The 22,383-nt window shown below is 34.1% G+C and overlaps 1 protein-coding gene across 1 annotated transcript; it reads right to left on the reverse strand.

The window, feature by feature from the left end:
* Positions 1-9,726: 9,726 nt before the first annotated feature.
* On the reverse strand, positions 9,727-22,338 carry LOC111054214 (protein AMN1 homolog). Its single transcript, XM_022341223.2, has 5 exons — positions 22,159-22,338; positions 19,262-19,539; positions 14,638-14,846; positions 13,397-13,565; positions 9,727-10,028 (listed from the first exon to the last, which is right to left on the reverse strand). The coding sequence occupies exons 1-5, from the start codon at positions 22,215-22,217 to the stop codon at positions 9,955-9,957; spliced, it is 789 nt and encodes a 262-aa protein (XP_022196915.2). The 5' UTR covers positions 22,218-22,338; the 3' UTR covers positions 9,727-9,954.
* Positions 22,339-22,383: the final 45 nt, after the last annotated feature.

Consider the following 22,383-nt stretch of genomic DNA (forward strand, 5'->3'; position numbering starts at 1 on the left):
CAATTTTAATAAATATATCGTACTAAAAACACTTGACTCACATGGGCTACTTTTAATAAATTAATAAAAACAATATAAAAATCTTGAAGTACCCTTTATTTTAAAAAACTTTAAAATAGTTTCAAGTATATAATTTAAACTTATATTCAGTTGATTTTTTGAAATAATGATTATTCTTCATCATGTAATCTCAGTTAGAGATTCAACTGCCTTCAACATTCACAGTGTTCTCAATACCCTGTTTCTCTTTACAAATCTAAATTGTAAACATTGTTATTGTTATTGTTATTTCATCGTATAAAACCGCATATGATGAGCAAACCTCAAACGGTGTACGACATGTCAAATACATTATACAATCCAACTAAGGTCTGGTTGCACACAAGCCGGTTACATTTTAACCGTGTTTAATTTCACGAGAACCATACAGAGAAGGCTTTTTTAAAGGTTCCTCTTATTGGTTCTCGTGGAATTAATCACGATTAAATTTAATCGGCTTTTGTGCAACCGGCACTAAGTTTTGTAACTGAGCGCAATTAAAACGTACTTTTTAACTGAAATCAATGCGTTAACATTGGTGTTATGAACATTTGAGGAAAACTAATGTACTGTTTAACTGAGCTGTAAGAAGTGATTCATGCGTCTACATGTTGGCCCAATGAAGGCCAATGTGTGTGGATGGGTGGTTTGCCAACGCTGGCCTTCGCTCCGATTTTTAGCACTGGTCAAATTTTTGGCTGGGCCAGCGAATGGGCCAACATTTAGATACGGTATGATGTGTTAACATTTATTTATTTACAAAGGCAACTCTCACTGATTGTTGTTATGTAAGGAACTAACCGTCAGGCTCGCTTCGCTTGCCATATCCGTCTAGCCAGGGGGCTCCGCCCCCTGGACCCTCGACTGAATCGTCCAAAAATGGGATCAGCGGGCTCGCTTCGCTCGCCTGCATTTTTCATTTGAGCTTGCTTCATTCCATTAGAAAGTCAAAGTACTTCCTCCCTTGATGAAAGAACTGAGAAAACGCAAAAACCGCTAATTTTGGGCGTATCTTTGGCGTTATTTCAAATTTCTTCCAACACAAAACTATTTCACCCTAGCTTAGCTTCTGTACTAAATTTGAACAATTTCTGGTCATTTGTTCTCGATAAATCTGAGAAAAAGAAAAAAAAACTCTGGAAAACCGCTAATTTTGGGCGTATCTTTGGCGTTATTTCAAATTCCTTCTAACACAAAATTATTTCGCCCTAGCTTAGCTAAGCAAAAAAAAAAAAAAAAAAAAAAAAAACGCTAATTTTTGGCGTATCTTTGACGTTAATTTCAAACTCCTTCTAACACAACATTATTACACCCCAGCTGAGCTTCTGTAGTAAATTTAAACATTTTCTGTTCATTTGTTCTCGATAAAGCTGAGAAAGCGCAAAAAACGCAGATTTTGGGTGTACCTTTGGCGTTATTTCAAATTCCTTCTAACACAACATTATTTCACCCTAGCTTAGCTTCTGTACTAAATTTGATCATTTTCTGTTCATTTGTTCTCGATAAATCTGACAAAAAGCAAAAAAAAAAAAAAATGATGAAAGAACTGAGAAAACGCAAAAACCGCTAATTTTGGGCGTATCTTTGGCGTTATTTCAAATTCCTTCCAACACAAAACTATTTCACCCTAGCTTAGCTTCTGTACTAAATTTGAACAATTTCTGGTCATTTGTTCTCGATAAATCTGAGAAAAAGAAAAAAAAACTCTGGAAAACCGCTAATTTTGGGCTTATCTTTGACGTTATTGGAAATTCCTTCTAACACAAAATTATTTCACCCTAGCTAAGCTAGGGTGAAAAAGCAAAAAAAACGCTAATTTTGGGCGTATCTTTGGCGTTATTTCAAATTTCTCCTAACATTATTACACCCCAGCTGAGCTTTTGTAGTAAATTTGAACATTTTCTGTTCATTTGTTCTCGATAAAGCTGAGCAAACGCTAAAAAACGCTGGAAAAACGCAGATTTTGTGCGTATCTTTGAAAATTTTTCCAAATCCGTTCTTAGTGCGCCTCTAAAGGGCCAAATGAACATACCTACCAAATTTGAACGTTTTTGGTCCGGTAGATTTTTAGTTCTGCGAGTGAGTGAGTGAGTGAGTGAGTCAGTCAGTCAGTCAGTGAGTGAGTGAGTGCCATTTCGCTTTTATATATATAGATGCTGAAAGACTCACTGTCTATCTCACTGTAGTACTGTATTTTTAAAATAAATTGTATTTTAATTATCTTATTTTCAGGATTGTTCACGCCATTGATAAGGTTAAGCCCGCCACCTCGCAGCAGGGATTTCCTGTACAACTTGAACGATGGAGAAGGCATTGGAGATATGTTCGACGCTCCGCCCAAAATAATGGCCAAGTGAAAGTTGGTGACAAATCTCGCTGAAAACAGACTGCACAACAGATATCATCGGCCGAGTTGAAGTTCAGAGATTTAGGGTGTGATCAACGTTAGTAGACAGAAGGTTGATCACTCACAGGATCACTCATAGATTCGAAGTGGTGGGGGGAACACCAGCGTGACGTCACGTTTAGTAAGAATGTGATAGAGTAACCACACTGAGCATACAGTTTATTCACTGTATCTTCAAATACATCGTCGTTTAATCCCCTCAAGATTGACCTAGAACTTTACAATTCTCCATACTCATAGCGAATGAATCACCGATTCTAAATAATGATGTTGTTAAATATTTCAAGTTCATTCAATTTGCATGAATAAAATGAAGTTGAAAGTTTTTCAAGAATCTAAAAACGTGACACGGAAAAGTTGATAAGCTGGAAAAGCGTTAGTAGACAACGTTATACTATTATTATTTCAGATTAACCCATAAAAAAATCTTGATAAACCAATGCATTGCAATAAACCGATGAACCGATTAACGTTGGAGTGTGAGCACATTGAACGCATGTGCACGTCAGATCATGAAACAAATTTTGAAAAGTGCCATTGAAACACGTTGTGAGTGACTTGCTTGTAGCTGGTCACACTGAACGCAACCAGAAAGTGCGAGTGTTCAGTGTGGATGTTCCTATTGATCTTTCCAGATTTTGTTTCTCATCTGCACGATTGGTCATGATAACCAAGCTTGCACTTGCACATATACGCAATCAGTGTGATCACACCCTCATCGATTTTTGGACGTACGATTTTTCTGCCGTCCTTATGAATTCTATCTGATTGAATGGAACTTGACAAACATCATCTGTTTAATCTAATAGAATTGATAAGGACGGAAAAAAGTCGTAAGACCAAAAATCGATGTGTATGTAACTAGCCTTAGTCGAGTCTCATTCAGCTGAAAATCAATTACCTTACAGAATACAGTCTACGAGTTGAAACTCTTGTGGCATCGTAAGCCAAGTAGAATTAATGATGTGTGGCTTAGAGCCTGTTCACATGACAGCGATTTACGCTCGGTTGTCGCGCGATCGCTCGGTTTTAGTAGTCGACGGCGAATCGCGGCGGTTGTAATCTCAGACTTAACCGAGGGCAAATCGCTCATGAATCGCTGTCATGTGTACGAGACTGGCAAATCGAGCCGCGCGACAACCGAGCGTAAGTCGCTGTCATGTGAACAAGCTCTTAGTGTATAGTGAGGTCCACATTATAATGGCAGTGTTTGACTAACATTGGTGTTGCTATCCTTGTCTATCATTCGACAAAGCAGATAGCACTTTTCCTTTCTAACTTTGCTCTGTAGCCAGATAGCTTTTCAACAATGTAGAAATATAATTAAGAAAATATTTAATCTCAATTATGAAAATTTATTATTCAATCATTGAAAAATATATATTCTCGTGACGAATAAAATATCATTGATTATTTTAAACAACAATTAATAGTTCAATTCAATTCAATTTATTTTTTCCTTCTGAATACAATTCAAAGCAGTTACATAGAATCTTAAGCAATAAAGTTTATACAATTCAAGAAACGAATTAACATACTTACTAAAATCAAACAACAAAATATAGAACTATACTAAACAATAAAACTCTTGAGCTATCACAATTTTATTCTTGCATAAAATTCTTGTATCAGATAGGAAAGAGCTTACATAAGCAACTAAGGCCTGTGCGTAAGCTCGAGTTATCATAACATATGCGTTATATCTATAATTATAAAAAGAGATCTAAATTTTTATTAAAGATCTAAACTACATTAAAATAATTTTCAATGATGAATCTATAATTCTTATGCATTAAGAAGGGATAAAAAAAAGTGGAAAACTAAATTATAAATAATTTTAATTTTATAAATAAAGATGATGAAAACCAAGGAATAGCGAGGAAGGCTACAATTTAAATAACAAATACAAGTCAGGAAAAGCAGAACAGACATAATATTATAATAACAGTTAATATTTCATCAGTTATACTGGTATCAGCTATCGTCTATAGTAGGCAGTGGCAAGGCAGAGAATCGGATTTAATATCAATTAAAATTTATTATTCAATCATTGAAAAATATATATTCTTGTTACGAATAAAATATCATTGATCATTTTAAACAACAATGAACAGTTAATATTTCATCAGATATACTGGTATCAGATATCGTCTATAGTAGGCAGTGGCAAGGCAGAGAATCGGCAGCACTGCTCTCCTATATTTCTCCACTGCCATTATATTGTGTACCTCACTATAACCATAGAGAAACAATAGCGTAAGTAGATATCCCATGGTATAGGGCGTTTATGTCGCAACTTTTACTGTTATCTCAAGCCGATTACTGTCGATTATTGTCAATTTTTACTGTTTTGTTGGGGTGAGAGTGTATGAACGGCACAATTTGAAAGACTACCAGCGTCACACAGCTACATGAGAAAGAACTACGTGAACTATCGGCTTGAGATAACAGTAAAAGTTGCAACATAAACGCCCTATACCATGGGATATCTACTTATGCTATCGTTTCTCTATGCTATAACTTACACAAGTTGAAATTTTTGTAGGTATCATAAGCCAAGAAAAAACTGTAGTGAGATCTTCTGAAAAAAAATCTGAAAAGGTGGGCTACCGTTTATGCGTAACTGTCGTAAATGTCCGTAATGCTCCTATGATTTAAAGCTGTGCAAATGATAAAAATAAACTTTCTACTCGTGATATTTTTCAAAGTTTTTCGTTTGTATATCATCAAACTATCAAAATGAAAATGTTTTCTCAGGAAAAATTTTTTCTGATCATTACTTTTTGAGATATGAGCGCCTAAAGATTAAATTTTTGGGACAGAACATTTCAAATTCGGTAAGAGATAAATCCATGAGATTTAGAGGATAGATTCTTCATGGTATTGTTGATCTAGTAAAACAAAAAATTTCTGAAAATATCAATTTTTAAGATAGTTATTCAATTTACTAAAAATAACTTTTAGTTGAGTTATTTTTGGTAAATTGAATAACTTTTTCAAAATTGATATTTTCAGGAAATTTTTGTTCTACTAGATCAACAATACCATGAAGAATCCATCCTCTAAATCTCATGGATTTATATCTTACCGAATTTGAAATGTTCTGTTCCAAAAATTCAAACTTCAGGCGCTCATATCTCAAAAAGTAATGACCGGAGAAAAATGTCCTGAGAAAAATTTTTCATTTTGATAGCTTGATGATATACAAATCGAAAAACATAGAAAAATATCACGAGTAGAAAGTTTATTTTTAGCCTTAACACAGAAACAGTTGGCCATTTGTTTTCGAGCACGACACTACATTTACGCACAAACGAAAACCCCCCTTGAGATGTACAGTGTTAGTAAAATAAAATTCAGATGTTTTATTTTTAAAAATATTTGCAGTAGGCCTACCGTTAACTATAGGAATGTGTATATGCTAATTGTAACTGAAGTTTACTATAGTTATGTAATTATAGTGTTTGTGACTTTAGTTAGTAGTTTATTAAAGCTGCGTTTACACCAAAGTTATGTTTATTTTTCCGTCTTTATAGATTCTATTGAATTGAACATAACTTATCATACACATGATGTGCATATGTGTTTGTCAAGCTCCGTTTAATCTAATAGAATCTATAAGGACGGAAAAAATAAAAATTTTGTTAATAACTTTGGTGTAAACGCAGCTTAACAGACTGATATTGTCTGACATTGCGATCTCAGTGCTTTTAGTTTTTGAAAAGATTGATATCAATGGAATCTGTATTTATTTATTTAGGAGAATTTTTCGATTTGGAAAAAAATTTATATAGTAAATTGAATTTCCTGCAGATGGATGATTTTGATTTTAATAAACGATGTTTAGAAATTAATTTCTTTGACAATTTCTAGAAATGATTGGATTCAAGAAAGCATGTTCTTATAATGTAATTTATTTACAGTAAATAATTAATTTGTTTGGAAATTACTCTGTGGTCTTTCCATGTGATAAATAAGGATATTATTATATTCTAAAACTCTTGATGGGAATTTTATTTCATTTATTGATTGAATTGTTTGAGAGTGCTTTTAACATGTTTGTTTGATTAGTAAATTTTGTATTTATTGTACTTAGCATTACATTGAAGGGCTTCATATAAATTGATTTTGCACTCTTCAACATTTTCTTCGTTACATTATTCGTCTCTGGTTGTATACTTAGAACTCCATTTATAATATATCTGGAATTGAAAGTCTAGGTACACTTTTTTCAAAACATTTTATCAACAAAATGTTCCAACATTTTATTTATCAATTAGTAGAATTGATGGTGATGTTGTGAAATCTCTCCATAATAAGAAAACAAAGATATTGTTTTCTTATTATTTTATTTATCATTGTAAACATGAGAAATATTTTGTAAAATTTATGTACTCTATTAAGCCAGCTTGGAAGTTATTCTGTTGTTAATTAGTAAATTCATGATTTATACGATCATCGAGCTCTGTTAATTTAGAACTTCAATTTCAATTCATTAATTACAATATTGGATCTCAGTTTGCTTTCATTTGAATGTATTTTAATTTACAATCTAGAGATTACGATTTTAGAGTTGTTTTTTAAACTCATTTCAAACCTTTCAGCACATCTCTATTGTATTGCTTTGATTATACTGTATTTAACTGTCTTAAAATATTACACTACTTATTATTATTCTATTATACTTATTCGATAAATTCTTTAATATTTAGCAACAGTATCCTACTTACATTATTAGTATTCTCTAATAATAGTAAGTATACTGTATTGTTGTAAAAGTAAAAATCTGATATTACAATTATTGATTAGATCATTACTTCATGAAAACGTTGTATATACTTGTATAAAATAAATCGGACCAATACTATTTTGTGACTAGTTTTCTTAATTTCTTTCAAATACCATTAATAACATTATACCTATAGCAATGGGGCAAATTTCTTGTAAATGATTTGAGTACACACTAAGTCTATTGCCGGAGTTTGGACATCAAGATTCAAGATCTAAGCCAAATTTGGCGCCCATAGCCAATAATCAGATTAGGTAAGGAGCTTCAAACATAAAGTTTGCAAATTTTCAAAAGGCCATATCTCCTGAACGGTACTGAATTTCTCAAATCTGATTCCATATTTGTGCTCCTCGCATCAAAGAGCATAAGGTCACGAAGTTTGAGCAATTTCTATTTTTCACAAAAACATGAGAAAACCCATGGACTCATGGGCCCATCGTGCGTTTTGTAAAACAAAAAGTATCTCAGATTTGGCTGATATTCGCACCATAGATGAAGCTTGACCTGAGAAATGTCGGAGCCAAATTTGGCACCCCTAGCTAATACACAGAGTTTAGTTATACAGCTTCAAACATAAAATTTGCAAATTTTCAAGTAGACATATCTCCTGAACGGTACCGAATTTCGCAAATCTGATTCCAGATTCTCGCATTTCTCGTGTTTCTCGCATTGATGACCATTAGAACACTAAGTTTGAGCAATTTTTATTTTTCACAAAAACATGAGAAAAACTCATGAACTAACCATCGTGCATTTTGAAAAACAAAAAGTTTCTCATATTTGGCTGATATTTGCACTATAGATACCGGTAGAGCTAGACCTGAGAAATGTCGGAGCCAAATCTGGCACCCCTAGCTATTACACAGAGTTTAGTTATACAGATTCAAACATAAAATTTGCAAATTTTCAAACGGCCAGTTCTAATGAACGGTAAGGAATTTTCTTAGGTTTCGGATAATATGAGGTTGCGGATGATATGTAACTGAGACAGTAAAATGTATAAATTTAAATTTATTCACATGTCCATCAACTTATAAAATATTTTAAACAAATACAAATTTTATCGCAAAATAAAACACAGTTAATTACAACAAATAAAAATAAAATAATTCGTTGTTAACTGAGAACTGAGCCTCACTTCTGTTTGGCTTGAGAATGTTCAAAACCAGCACGAAACAGTCGTCGCCACACCAAAGAATGTGAGTGTTTTTTCACTTTAAAGTTATATAACAGTACAATAGTAATAAAATAATATTGAAAACAAAACAATGAATGAAAATGTGTTCTTTACTTTGAATAATATTTTGTGAGTCTGTTATTCTCTTGAATTATTTTCGCAATTAATAATGATGCCAAACTAATTTTCAATTTATAAATTAGATAAAAAGTTATTTGAAAAAGAAAAATTGCAAGATTCCTTGAGCACCCATATCAGGTCCTCCAGTTTAGTGGAGATCAAAATCTTTTCTGTTTTATGTAAAGTTATTTATAGAGTTTATCTTCTGTTAATTTAAAATCAAGGGTCGCTTTACCTATTCAACATCCATTCTGGTTTATATAAAGCTATTTATAGATGAGTTTTTCCTCTGTTAATTTAGAATCAAGTGTCATTTTATCTGATCTGTCAAATAGAATACGGATCGGATACATTTCTAGAAACTTGGGGTTATTCCACTACCTCCGTAAACAAAGCCGTAGTGCATTCGTGTGACGTCAGCACAGGTAGGGCTCCTACACCAATAAAAATTCTTTGATCTCAGCTGATCTATATCAGCTAGTGTTTTTATTGGTGTAGGAGCCCAACCTGTGCTGACGTCACACGAATGCAATATGGCATTGTCTACGGAGGTAGTGGTTATTCCCAAGAGATACTAGAACTACTACAATTAATTCAATCACAAGAATATATTTGAATCACATTAAAATAATTAATTTCAAAATAATTTCATAGCGAGAATATTTTGAAACAGAGATGAATATATTAGTGCGCATGTGTTCTCCTTCTCTTGCACTAATAGCCGACAGGACAGCCAACAGTCCTCTTCCCTATTCTGAGGTTCACATCAAACTGTCAGAATTGGCAACACTGATGTTATTAACATTAAGGCCCGGTTGTTATTAACAACAGCCGGTTAAATTTTAACCGTGATTATTTCACGAGAACCCATCAGAGAAGGCGTTTTTGAAAAGACGGCTTCTCTGATTGGTTCTCGTGGAATTAATCACGGTTAAAATTTAACCGGCTTTTGTGCAATCGGAACAAAAGCCGTCTTTTCAAAAAAGCCTTCTCTGATTGGTTCTCGTTGAATTAATCACGGTTAAAATTTAACCAGAATTTGTGCAACCGGGCCTTAATGGGAAAACTGACAATATAAGGTAATATCTCATTACAAACAGATATATTCCCAAGGAATAAATTATTGTTATAAATAAATAAATGAATGAATGAATAAAAAAAATAAATATATAAATAAATAAATAAATAAATATCTCCATCTTTCTATACTGTATTAAAAAATCGGTGCCATCAACAGGTGTTTAATACATGACACCTCTCACCAATGACAGTTTTTCAACAACACTTTAAACTGTCAGTAATTCCTAATATATAGCACCAAAGGTTCCCATACAACCAATGCTGCCATATTTGTGAATCTTGCCACAGTCTATTCATTTTTTTAAATAACAATTTAATTTTAGAATATTGGAGATTCAAGTTTCAGAAGACAGTGTAGGTTAGATGCTTCACGTTCCGTTTTGAAAGGAGGCAGGTTAGGATGTGTTCACATTGTTCTAAAAACAGAAAAATACTGAAATTAATGTATAAAATTCCCGCAATACAATATTCAAAACGTACAATTTAATTTTCTATAGTAAAATTCACTTTAAAGTGTTATGATTACTTAGCATCATTGCTTTCCAATCAACCAAATTGATTGAAGAAAATATTTTATTTTTTTATTTATTTAATCATTCAGAAATACACAACTTACAGAAAAGTACCACAGGCTTATAAGCCCAAAACGGTTCCAATTCTAATTTATACAACAGTCCAAATGTAGCTAGGTTATGTGTCACTCCAACATTCTTCAGTTACACACTCAATTTACAATATCACTCTATTGGCATGACAATCCACGTTACAATAATAATATCGAGTGACCTGGCTGGCCCAGGTCTAGTGTCAGAGTTTTCAGGTCGCAACTGATCAATTTCAGAGCCTCTGACATGACCTAACGACTGATTTTTTGGCAGCCGGAACCGACAGCTTAACGTGTCCATCCGAAACACGGGAGTGGCCCGAGATAAATATCTTGCCCGGGCCGGGATTTGAACCCGGGCCTCTGAATCATGAAGCCAGCATCTGATCCACTCGACTACGGCCACTCCACGATCATAAAATTTACACTAAATATCGAGATGGCATGTCAAAGAGACAAATAAAACGAGTGATCTCCTCTTCACTCAAGGAATTGGATAGTGGAAGTTTGAGGAGTTTATCTCGAATAATATAATGGCAGTATTTCATTAAAATTGGTGTTGCTACCCTTGTCTATCATTGAGGTTGTGAAAGAGAAAGCTAGTCCAATCATTCGCACCAATATATAGTTTTAAATTTGTCTAATTTTTTTAAATTTTTAAATCTGGTGAAATTTTTAAATCTGGTGTAGTCCAAAATTTCTCAAGATCTTCAGAAGAGACTTTATATGAATGCAATCATAGGTGTTTCTAGTCTATAAAAGATATCACAAACGGTTTTTGTCACTTTTCATAATATTCATTTATTACAGATGGTAATTACTGAGATACTGCATTTATTCAAATGCTAATGATTAATGAATTATTTGGATTTTTGTTTAAATAATTATAAATTCATTTATTAGTTCTGGCAAACGTCTCCATGGGCGAAATCCACCCTGATATTCTCCTATTTATTCATATCATATACAGTTCAATAATTATTTTCTTAGTCTATATCATGTAAATTCATCTATAATTTTGCTGTATTGTAAGCTACTGTATATAAGTGTATAAGACAGTATATATTGTAATCTACATAAATAAAGTACTCAATCAATCAATCAATCAATCAATTTATTTCTCCAGCTGATCTTTGATAAATTATCCTGTAAAGAGTTTTATGTCCGGTTTCCGAGCTCAGGATTTAGCTAAGTTCTAGACTTTAAACACCTGGGGTCAGAAAATTGGCTCGTAGTCGTAGTCATAGTCAAAGACACTGTCGTAAATTTCGAAAAACTAGAAAATTGAACACAAAATAAAATAAAGAGAAAATAGTGTAAAGTTTCAGCTATTTTGAATTATTTGGGAATGTTTCACTTCATCAAGGAAAAACGTTTCCAATTATAGAAATGAGAAAATAAAGATTTATTTTGCTGCAACTATTTACTGCGACTTCGTCCCGCTTTGGAAAGCCAATTTTCTGACTCAAGCTGTTTAATGTCTAGAACTTATCTAAATCCCGAGCTCGGAAACCGGTCCTCATAGGTACAATCTAGGAGAGAGATTTCTCTGTAATTATCAGGATTTGTTTTATCCCCTTTCTAGTGAATAGGGTGAATCAGAGCATTTTTCCAGTGAATTGGGTAGACTTTCAAGTCCCAAATTTTGACCAGATTCTGGTGCAAAATTTATTGGGTTTCCCTGGAAGATAACTTCCATATCTCTGCCGTGGCCTGATGCCGATTAAGGCTGGTTACACACCGATTAGTCAAGACAAGACTAGTCACGTTTAGTCAAAATACTTCACATAGTTGCTTATGGAGTCATGTCTAATTGCAATGACTAATCAGTGTGTGTTGCGTCATAAGCAGCAATGTGAAGTATTGTGACTAAACGTGACTAGTCTTGTCTTGACTAATCGGTGTGTGACCAGCCTTAGGTCCGCCGCAAAGTAGACCCACGCTAATCCACGAAAAGCAACCCACGTCGTGGGATGTTTTGTAAACCATTGCTATAGAATTATTCATAATCAATCAGCTGACAAGTGAATGATTCATTGCATGTATTATTATCATTACACAGATGTCTGGAGAAGCCTAGCAATGGTTTACAAAACATCCCACGGTGTGGGTTGCTTTTCGTGGATTAGCATGGGACTACTTTGCGGCGGGCCTTAGGCTAGGCGCACACCAGTTAGTCAAGACAAGACATGATCAGACACGTTTAGTCACTATACTTCACATAGCTGCTAGTGACGTAACTCACACTGATTAGTCATTGCAATTAGACATGCCTTCATAAGCAACTATGTGAAGTATTGTGACTAAACGTGACTAGTCTTGTCTTGACTAATCGGTGTGTGATCAGCCTTAGGCTAGGCGCACACCAGTTAGTCAAGACATGATCAGACACGTTTAGTCACAATACTTCACATAGTTGCTTGTGAAGCAACACACACTGATTAGTCATTGCAATTAGACATGACTCCATAAGCAACTATGTGAAGTATTGTGACTAAACGTGATTAGTCTTGTCTTGACTAATCGGTGTGTGATCAGCCTTATTTTGTTTAATTTTACCTTTAGGCTAGGCACACACCAGTTAGTCAAGACAAGACAAGACACGTTTAGTCACAATACTTCACATAGTTGCTTATGACGCAACACACACTGATTAGTCATTGCAATTAGACATGTCTTCAAATTCAAATTCAAGTTAATAGAAAGAGAAAGAGCTTATTCAAATCACTAGAATAAATAAAATTATGGAAACCAGGTCACATCTCAATACTTACAAACGAAAAGACAAAGTAACAAAATCACAAGCAAATGACAAACTCAAAAAGACCAATTCTAGGAAGCCATGACAAATATTTTTTTAATTTATAAAAAAAGAATGAAACACTACATAATGGATATAGAGAATTAAAATAAATATTTATCCTAATCCAATCCAGTATAAGATTCATTATGGATTTTGTAATTCTATTAATAATGAATTCAGTTGGGACTTTATTTATAAACAAGTAACACTGATATTCAAACTGACGTCTTCATAAACCAGAATGTGAAGTATTGTGACTAAACGTGTCTGATCATGTCTTGTCTTGTCTTAACTAACTGGTGTGTGACCAGCCTTACACTAGTTTTCATTTTACAATATTTCAATTAGTATTTTACACTAATTAAATGGTACTTTACCTGTTAATCGCGGACACCCATGACAGACAAGGATTTCCAGATTGGGACAGTTCTCAGCCACACTGCAAATTGCGTCATCAGTTATCAGCTGGCAATTGTTCATCTTCACCTCTGACAACGTTCGACTGCAGGCACCGTTTGCGATTGAAAACACTCCGGCATCAGAAACCTGGCAAAAGTATTGAAACTTTACAATAATCACATTTAAAACTGTGTATCTATATTAAATGATTATTTATTTATATTTTTATTTTCAATATTTGTCAATTTTAAGTTAGTTGCTAGAAGTTTGTATGGCATTGAGTTCCTGGTGCCCTCAAATATGTATATTTTCAAATGAATAAATAAAACATGGGAACATAGCCTAATTGTATGTCGTCACACAAACCACATTAGTGTCATGTGACATTATCAGACTACTGATGCAATGATGCTTGTATCTCTGAAGGTTTTTACCAACTGGAGCTGAAATTATTGTTGCAAACTCTGTCTCAAGAAAATCAAAATCTTGTTTGACATTGAATTGAATTGAAGTAGTATCTAGTCCTGATGGGAACTACCTATCTTATTAACATAATTAAACTATTTATTATATTTAAAAAATGCTCATTAGTCTTTTTAGACTAGATTGCAATGTATAAATAAAAAAATTAAAACTGGAACATAGTTCATCATCATCAACTCTGTATTACACGGTCAATGGCAGACTTCAGTATTGTTGAAGTGAGATCCACACATTATAATGGCAATGGAGAAAGATGGGATAACAGCGTTGCCATTGCCATCTATACAAGATAATTATAGTAAGATCAACATTATAATGGCAGTATTTGATTAACATTGGTGTTGCTATCCTTGTCTATAATTCTACAAACCAGATATAGCGCTATTATTTTCTAGCTCTGCAACGTTACCATATTGTTTCTTGTTCTTTTTTTTCTTCTTCACTAAACTGAGATTCTCACATCAGTCAGCATTAATTGAATGCAAAGTGTTGGTGTTATTATTTATGAGAAAATGTTGACAGTTTTTAAAGTGATGTTACTCATCTGTGATTCGAATGCTATGAAAATTATCATTTATAGTGATAAGTTTAACAAAATAAACCGCGAAACAGTAATATTCAAGTTAGATGAAAATATTAAATTAATTTTGGATGATATAGTTGGCTATAGATTAATACATATTTTACAAATTTTGAATAGGTAGTATAAATTATAAATTAAACCAAATTCACATACCCTGGTGTTTGAAAGGTTGAGAGAAAACAGTAACATTTTGGCAATACTTTGGGCGGCTTTGTCAGTCAGGGGACAATTGCCAACGTCCAGTGTTGCCAACTTAACACAGCTCGATGCCAATTGTTCAATCACTTCATCCGTTATGCTCATACTGCCTTCGGTGAACAACTGCGTCAAATGAGGCATTTTTGGTATTAAATTCATCAGCTCTGTGAAACACAAAAAAACAAAACTAATAAATACAACAGGAAATTCCATCATTTAATTATAAATGACTACATTTGATACCTAAAATGATATCTTGGAGAATTGATTTCTGAAAAAGAAGCCCTAAGAGAGAGAGAGAGAGAGAGAGAGAGAGAGAGAGAGAAACACAAAAGGGATTTGGCTTAGTATAGAAAATCTACAACAAGAACTGTCTCTCGATAAAATCCAAAGTAAGACATTACAACACAGTAATTATTAAACCCATGTTTCTGTATTGGTGGAGGCTCAAGGGTTTTTAATCCAGCTTTTGAAATTTGGACTTTTCCGGTTACCTCATTGAAGATTCAATTTTTGTGGTTGCATTTTTCATTATTGAATATATGTTTTTTTTTCAGTGAAATTATGGGTCAAGTAGTTGAGTTTAAACCTTACGGGGCTGTAAAAAGAGTTAGTAGGATGAATTTCGAGGATTTATTGAATTGGAATATTGTGGAACAATAATTGATTACTAATAATGGATTTTAATGGATGGAGAATGATAATTATAATCGAACAGATTTTGAGATTCACGATATGGGAAAATTATTGGGCTGTAAGTGAAATTTTAGCCTTGAACATCAACAAACTGGAGGATATTGAGGATTTGTGTCGTGTGGAGAGGAAAATCATCAGGAGAATAATATTGGTCTAAGGAAAACGGAAGAAGATTATAGGCTGCAAAAGAACTGCGTTGTGGAAAAATACTCGAAAGTATCTGCCGATATCAAAAGGAGGATATTAAAATTCATTGCGCATTTGATGAGACTGCCGGGGGATTGAATGACGAAGAGAATCCTACTTTTTGTAAAGAGCAAAAAACCGGGGGGGAAATTGGATTAAAAATTTACAGAAGGACTTATCTGATGCAGGAATTGATCGATGATGACATGATATTTGACAGAAACCAATTCAGAAGGAGTGTTGCAAAGTGGGAAATACGCCCAGTAGAAATTAAGAGGAGAAGAGAGGTCTTTTCCCAAGAAAGAAGAGAAGCTATAAAGGCCAGAATGAAAAAAAATTGGGAGAATCGAAGAATTGAGGATCTAGTGCGGCATCCAAAGTAAATACTTGGCGATATCCAGACAAGGGAATTTGTCGCATAATAATAATAATAATAAATGAGTACAGATGAAAAATAACTTTGGATTTTCTTTCAATGATATTGTGTCATGTACTATAATCACTGTAAGAGAAAACGGGAACAGATTGTTTTATTCTATGTCACTAAGTGCTATTAGCCCCTTTGAGCAAAGACGTATAATAATATTCGCCTCATTCTCTTTAGAATGCTCTGTTCAGCAGTTTCAAGAGTGCAATTTACAGTGGCTGATTTATTTATTGGATTAAGCAAACAGATTTAATATCAGAGCGAGTAGACTTGGTTTTCAAAACCAGCACCTCTAGCCAGCTTGTGACCATTTTTTTTGTTGAGGATTATTTATTTATTTATTTATTTATTTATTTATTCATTTACAATGGAGACAACGGGTTTCCCCAAACATGTCTCCTTTACAAGAAAATGCAAAATTTTAAAATATAATATATAGAAAACTTATAAAAAATCATAAAAAGAAATAAGGTACAAATGGTAATATTTATCCTATTACATATGGTAATAAGGTACAAAATGATAATATGGAAAAATACAATAATTTAAAAAAAAAAATAATAGAAAAGATGAGATGAATACAAAGCATCGAAATATTACTCATAGAAGGTCCAAAAATGGAAAATATAAAATTCTAAAACACAAGTATTAAAAGAATGAAATAACCAAAAATATAACTTATTAATGAGTTCCAAGTCCCAAAACATATGCACACCCACATATACATGAAAAAATGATCGATGTAGACCAGATCACAATATCAATGCTCAGACCAGACCATTGTATAGAGCTTTTCGGAATCTAGCGCGAGAGAACCAGAAGAGATCTAGGTATTGAGACAAACTATTGTAGCTTCTCTGAATTCTGTTGAGAGGAGAATTGTAATTTCTAAGTGTTCTGGAACGAGGAACCAGAAAAGAAAATTCAGATCGACGAGCCACAGGTGAGATATAAATATTCATTTTAGATAGCAAGTATGATGAATCAATTTCATTATTTAAGAGATCAAAAAGAAAAATAAGTGCTCTAACATCACGCCTAACTTTAATGATGTAATATGGAATAAAGTTCTCAGTGACTCTGTTGGGAAATCAAACGGACAAAAACGATTAAATTTCTTATAGAACATGATTCTTAAAAACTTATTTTGAAGCCGTTCTAGAACATTTATTCTATCCATATGATATGGATTCCATATCTCTGAGGCATATTCTAGCAAGCTTCTCACTAGTGACTTATAAATCAGAATCAAAGGCTCTACATCACTAAAGGGCGAACAGGTCCTCAGAATAAACCCCATTTGTTGGTTGGCCCTAGCAGCTATTGAATCAATGTGAGAATTGAAGGAAAAATCTGAAGAAAAATTCACTCCAAGATCTTTGAAATTCGTCACCTGTTCCAATGGCCTGTTATTTACGTGGTAAATATTAATGTACGGTCTCAATTGGCGATTGAAACTTAGGAACTTACATTTGGTAACATTTATCTTCAGACCATTAGTTTCACACCATTGGTAAAAATTGTTGATATCGCCCTGTAAAGCAAGCCCATCATTTACATTCTTGATCTCCCTGAACAATTTGACGTCATCTGCATACATCAGGCAGGACGAATTCTTTATAATAGTAGGGACATCATTTATAAACAAGAGGAACAAAAGTGGGCCAAGATTGGAACCCATTATGAATGATTTGGATTTGAAATTTTGAATTTTAACAAACTGCATTCTTGATTGCAGATAACTCTGCAGGAGGTTCACTAAATTATCAATAAAACCCATCCGCCTAAGCTTTTTCAACAGTAGTCCATGACTAATAGTATCAAAAGCCTTGGATAAGTCCGTATAGATAACATCTACACGGCCTCCCCCATCCAAAACTTGAGATATTTTATCACTAAAGGTCATTAGGCTAGTGACAGTTGAACGACCAGGTAAAAAACCATGCTGCTCATCCGCAATGATGCTCTTGACCTGTTTAAAAATAGGAATGTAAAACTTTTTCGTATATTTTTGAAAAACAATTTAAGATAGAAATTGGTCTGAAATTACTAATATCAGCTCTTTTACCAGACTAAAAACAGGGGTAATTCTAGCAGTTTCCACTTCAGAGGAATTTGCCAGTTTTCACAGATAGATTAAAAATAAAGTGCAGAGGAGCTACTAGAACATCCGCACAGCCTTTAACAATAAATGTAGGTATTGCATCGGGGCCCTCAGAGCAGCCAGATCTTAAAGCACCTATAGCAGTAATAATCTCATTACCAGACACTGTACCTAAATCAACAATCAATCCAGACATTATGACCATATAGAAAAAGAATAAGAAGAAAAAGAACGGAGTGAGACCCGACCCCCACATGGTTCAAAGGCCAGCTTTGTCTCTCAGGGGCCTCCACCGGTGCGAATCGTGTGTGGCACGGAAACAGGAAAATTTTCAAGCTATGGTTGAATTGCTTAAAGTAGATGATTGTTCCAAATTCCGCACATTATATAGACATTCTCAAGATACCAATTATTTTTCAAAAAAAAAACATGATAGGCTACTCGAACATGAAATACAATATACAACATATTTTGGAATCCCCCTACTAGACCATCCATCTGTGTGTATTGGCGGGGGTGGGGGGGAGTTCCATGTTATTACATAAGCTTAATATAGCAAATAATATCAGATGGAATTAAATAGAGAATGCATTTATTCAAATGCTAATTATTATATTATAATTATTATTTAACGAAAATCCTAAATACATGCTGCAAATCACCCCGAAGACCTCTGCTACTGCAGACATTGACAACAGGGTTAACAGCTAGATGGAAATTCGATGAGAATTGTCAATGTCTGTTGTCAATGTCTGCAGTAGCAGAGGTCTTCGGGGTGATTTGCAGCATGTATTTAGGATTTTCGTTAAATAATAATTATAATATAATAATTAGCATTTGAATAAATGCATTCTCTATTTAATTCCATCTGTAACTGGTTGGCCGCTGTGGCTTCGTATAAAATGAGCGCTGCTATCCAGAGATTGTCAGTTTGGTGTAAGGGCAAGCATTCCTGACTGGCAATTGGGAGGTACCGGGTTCGATTCCCGGGCTGGCAACTAATTTTTGGATAGTAGTTCTCATCGAATTTCCATCTAGCTGTTAACCCTGTTGTCAATGTCTGCAGTAGCAGAGGTCTTCGGGGTGATTTGCAGCATGTATTTAGGATTTTCGTTAAATAATAATTATAACAAATAATATCAGTTTAAACGTGAATATATTCCTACCTTCAGTAGTGAAAGAATGATTTTGATAACGTCCTCTGTTCATATTGAGGTTACGCATGCGCTTACACCTGGCGATCAGCTTTAGGTGACCGTCTGTAACCACACATTCGCTCAGATTCAAATCTTGAACGTCACTGGTGAGAAGTGCAGACATTGCGTCACTGGTCAGAAAACCGCGTTTGCTGAGCATGCGCAGTATGCGGGTCTTGATCGGCGCAGGAAGAATCGTCAACGATTCCCAGTCCAACCATTTATCTGTGGCTATCGATTGAATAGACCTGAAAGTAAAACATTTTAGAATAAACCGCTAACATCTTATTACGAACGAAATTCATATATGGTAAACGCAGTGAAATAAACTCAAGAACTTAGAGACTCTTATAGAAATTATAGTGTACCTTACTACAAAGTAGATATAGTTGTCTTTTTTCTTTAGGGCTACTTCTTATATAAATAAACATATAAATCTCAGTACCCTTTTAAATTATTTCGTCACATACTAATTTGAAAGGGTACCTACTCAGATTTATTGACCGAGAACGTAGTGAGGTCTATGTTTCAACTCGGATTTTCTTTTGTCTGTCTGTATGTAACGTGATTACGGCCAAATGCTTTGATAGAATTCGATGAGATTTGGCAGGAGTATTCCTTTTTCAACTGCGCGTCGATGTATTGGTTTTAGTTGAGTTTTATTAAGGTTTTAGGTTTTTTTTATTTTAAGTATAATATGAGAAGAAAAGGAATTCCTCCATACTCTGATATCACTACATAAATCATCTACTTTGAAGATAGGATCAATCAGAATATAGAATTATTCATAATCAATCAGCTGACAAGTGGATTATTCATTGCATGCATTACACAGATGTCTGGCCGTGTCTATTTCTATAAGGTAGGGTTTCAATATTTTTTTATGATTCGTGCCCATCAGTATCAATATTCTCACATTAGAAAAGCAAATTTAATAGGTAATTGAAAATAAAATAAAAAATGATTAAAATAACTAAATAATGCTGAAGAAATTATTGACCGAGCGAAGTGAGCTATAAGATTCAAGTCGACGGTTTGGCATTTCTCTTAATGTTTAAATGTTTATATGTTGCGCATTTACGGCGAAACGCGGTAATAGTTTTTCATGAAATTTGACATGTATGTTCCTTTTTTAATTGCGCGTCAACGTATATACAAGTTTTTTTTGGAAATTTTGCATTTGAAGGATAATATAAAAGGAAAAAGGAGCCTCCTTCATATGCCAATATTAGAGTAAAATCAGACTATAGAATTATTCATCATAAATCAGCTGACAAGTGATTACACAGATGTGTGGAGAAGCCAGTCTATTGCTCTATTCCCATAAAGTCTATAGTTTCAATCAGGTACTTGTGGATGAGAATACTGCGTGAGGTCTACTGTTCACAGAACTACTAGTTATTTATTTTATGAACGATTGTGTTTAATTTCTTATGACGAAATCTATACGTAGTGTAAAGACTGGTCGTGGATGGAAAGAAAATTGAATTGAATAAAATTGTGTTCCCCAGGGATCAGTGCTTGGGCCTACACTGTTCCTAGTAGAAATGACCTTAACGACCATGGTTTCTCTCTGATGTTTGCGGATTATACATCTCTACTATCTTCGGGTGCTGAGCTTGAGCGGGTTTTTGAGGCATCTGCGAAGCACCTTCGATCTCCACTTCATGGCTAATCGATTCCAGCTGATTGAAGACAAGACCCAAAGGATCATCTGCAGCTTGTCACGAGAACTACGTGACCCTCAGAATTCAGTAAAGCTGCTGGGTTTTGTCTTGGACAAAAAACTCAGCTGGAACAGTCATTTACAGCAGGTAACCAGCCGACTCTCCCGCATTTGCTTCTTGCTGCTCAAGATGAGGGGGGTCTGGTGACTGAGAGGTATCTTGGAATCCATATGTGATGTGGCAATGGAAAAGAACAAATCTTGTAATGATGTATCAAGCTCTCTTCCATCGCCACATTACCTATGGAGTCATTGATCCTATGGGGTCATTTGGCAGATGTTGCTGATGATCTGAGGCTGCAAAACAGCGCTGTAAGAATCATAAGTCATAACCGCGTTTATCTTGCATACTGTAAGCCCATCATTGCTCGCCTAGGTGTACTGACGATCATCAGCCATTACATCCTCCTGTGCTTGGTGTATGTCAAAAGGATATAGCATACTCTGGCTGCCAGTAGTGACATCCACTACCACAACACCAGACACCGTGAGTTGTTAGATGTTCTCAGGAGACGCCTCCATCGATCACAGTCCAGTTATAGGATTTCTGCCCAGAAATTCTTCACCAAGCTGCCTCCTAATTTGAAGCTATTGGATGAGGCCGCCTTTAAGAGAGCGCCATATTATGGCATTTTAGTGTAGATGAATAATATTCATTATTTATTCATTTATTCATTATTTATAATTTATTTATGGGTGATAATTTGAATTTTTACTGAAAACGGTTACTGAAATGAATTTACATGTGTGTAATGAATTTTAGTGTAAGCTAAATGAATTTATGGGTGATAATTTGAATTTTTACTGAAAACGCTAACTTGATCGCTGCCATTTAAACGGTTATGTGTTGAATTAGGTGTATTGAGTTTTATGACGCCATCCATCCCACAAGAGTGTGGGCAATTGATGAAGCAGAAGGTATCAAAGGTATTAGGCCTAAATGTGTTGTTCAAAGTTGAGTACCTTACCTGACTAATAAATTATAATATCACGTAATGAGGTAGATTTGAATTCTCATGTTCCAATTAAATTGAATGGTATAATACTATAATGTAAAATTATTAAAAATCAAAACAGTAAGAAAAAACTTAGGCTGAACCTAAACCAAATTGAAAGTAAAACATTGAATGAAACAACTTACATGCTTAAAAGACTGTCAATTGTATTGTAACACAAATTCTCATTTTCGATCTGATTCATTATTATAAACAATAATTGACCATTAAAAACTTAGCAGTACAATGTACAAAATGTTTTAAAAAATTAAAAGAGAATTAGCCTAGGTTATCTTTCTGCTTTGCTTACAAAATCAAATTTCATCAGCTGTTGCCATGGTGACCAACTCGAGAATATCGAAAAATAATAT

The sequence above is a fragment of the Nilaparvata lugens genome, chromosome 10 (genome assembly GCF_014356525.2).
Source record: "Nilaparvata lugens isolate BPH chromosome 10, ASM1435652v1, whole genome shotgun sequence".
In the NCBI taxonomy this organism is placed as follows: domain Eukaryota; kingdom Metazoa; phylum Arthropoda; class Insecta; order Hemiptera; family Delphacidae; genus Nilaparvata; species Nilaparvata lugens.

Coding starts and splice junctions, on each gene's coding strand:
- LOC111054214 (XM_022341223.2), bottom strand. CDS start 22,217: ATGAATCAGATCGAAAATGAGAATTTGTGTTACAATACAATTGACAGT. Junction 19,540..22,158: donor ATTGACAGTCTTTTAAGCAT/GTAAGTTGTTTC, acceptor TTTTACTTTCAG/GTCTATTCAATCGATAGCCA. Junction 14,847..19,261: donor TCATTCTTTCACTACTGAAG/GTAGGAATATAT, acceptor TGTGTTTCACAG/AGCTGATGAATTTAATACCA.